The sequence below is a fragment of the Poecilia formosa genome, unplaced genomic scaffold (genome assembly GCF_000485575.1).
Source record: "Poecilia formosa unplaced genomic scaffold, Poecilia_formosa-5.1.2 Scaffold628, whole genome shotgun sequence".
NCBI classification, from domain to species: domain Eukaryota; kingdom Metazoa; phylum Chordata; class Actinopteri; order Cyprinodontiformes; family Poeciliidae; genus Poecilia; species Poecilia formosa.
The window spans coordinates 78,865-80,566 of record NW_006800567.1 but is presented as its reverse complement, the minus strand read 5'-3'; the positions used below and the strand labels follow the sequence as shown (position 1 = coordinate 80,566).

Sequence of the window (1,702 nt, the reverse complement as noted above, 5' to 3'; positions counted from 1 at the left end):
TAGGTAGCACAGCTAACATAGGTAGCACAGCTAACATAGGTAGCACAGCTAACATAGGTAGCACAGCTAGAATGCTGCTTCCCTTGAAGGCATTTTATTTAAACAAAATCAAACGATGTGAGAGAAAGAAAATTACTTAAGAGATTGAAACAGTTTCAGATTTCTGTATCATACGATGCTAATGTTTATGCTAATCTGAGCAGCACTACTGATGCCAGATGGCTTCCACTCTACAATAATGTGCCGATTTTGTAGCGGCCCGGTCTGCGGAGGTTAGGGCCAGTATGAGCAGCCGGCCAGTTCTTCAGAACAGGTCAGAACCTCAGTCAGGTCCAGCAGGCCCGGTTCCAGCAGCCTGAGCTTTATACAGCTAATGGGTCATTAGCTTGTGTTCTGGATGGTTCTGCTCACCAGCAGTCAGTTCAACTGTTTGGTTCTGATTGACTTCTAACAACATCTTACACACTTTCTGGGCCGGACCAGCAGAGCAGAACCTGGCAGCTGTTCACTAGTGGAAACTGAAAACTGTGGAGTGTGTGTGTGTGCATTTGTTTGTAATACCTTGTGGGGACCATTTTCCTGATACAAACATTGTGGGGACCCACTGCTACTTGTGGGACCGAAGCCTGGTCTCCACAAGGGGAAACCCTGTTTTTGGGTCAGGGGTCAGCTATAGGATTACGGTGTGAATTGAGTTTTGGTTAGAGTTAGGATAGGGTTTAGGGTAAGGATTAGGCTGTAGAAATTAATGGAAGTCAATGGAAAGTCCCCACAAAGATAGCAATGCAAAGGTGTGTGTGGTGAGCAGCAGCTCTTACTTGATAGCCGTCCCCTTGGCACCCCCTGCTGACGTGAGCATGACCCTGGTGGTGAGGCTGACCCTGAGGTCGTCTTGCTCCAGGCCCAGCAGCTCAGCGCAGTGCTGCAGCGTCTGGCCCGACTGGTTCCTGATGGTGCAGCCGCCTGCAAGACAAGGAGGAGGGCAAATCATTGGTTTTGCTGTTGCTCCGGTTAAAGTGGAGCCTGTCGGGGAGCAGGGGTCACCGACCTGAGGCTGGGAGCTGCTTCACAGAGCAACACCTGGTGCTGCTTGAAACGGACATGAATTATCCCGTTATGACAATAACACATAAATGTATATATGATTACATGCTGTCTGATCACACTAATGTTAGGGAGTACTCACAATAGTTAGTAATGATTTACCATGGCAGCTATGGTTAATCGTCATTTACCCACAGTGACTGACAGTTTGATTGTTGCTGCAGCGCCTCCTGCTGTGCGCTGTGAGTACCATGAGATTTTACTTTAAATAAAAAAAGAAAATAATAGTTATTGTATGTTTTATTATCCAACCCTCTTTACTATTAACAAAACTGTGTAGAAAAAAAAAGATCTTTTGTACCAAAGCATCTTGTACGTAGCATTCATCAGTGTGAGTCTGTGTGGGTCAAAGGGCAGGCCGAAGACCAAGTCTTATTGGTCAGATTGCTTTTGTTAATTTGGGGCCTTGGTGTTTTTCTGTAGCTAAAGATGAATGAATGGAGTTTGAACCTAGCCCTAACCTCATAAGGAACCAGGGGAACCAGAGGAACCAAAGAACCAGAGGAACCGGGGGAACCAAAGGAACCAAAGAACCAGAGGAACCAGAGGAACAGGGGGAACCAAAGGAACCAGAGGAACCAAAGAACCAGAGGAACCA

The 1,702-nt window shown here is 46.6% G+C and overlaps 1 protein-coding gene across 1 annotated transcript in view; it reads right to left on the bottom strand.

Moving 5' to 3' along the window:
• Nucleotides 1-1,702, bottom strand: part of myo6a (myosin VIa) — a 33,515-nt gene that overhangs the window by 18,043 nt on the left and 13,770 nt on the right. Inside the window, exon 12 of the mRNA XM_007541757.2 lies at nucleotides 819-963. Coding sequence (XP_007541819.1) covers nucleotides 819-963 — 145 coding nt within the window. The remainder of the gene's footprint in view (nucleotides 1-818; nucleotides 964-1,702) is intronic.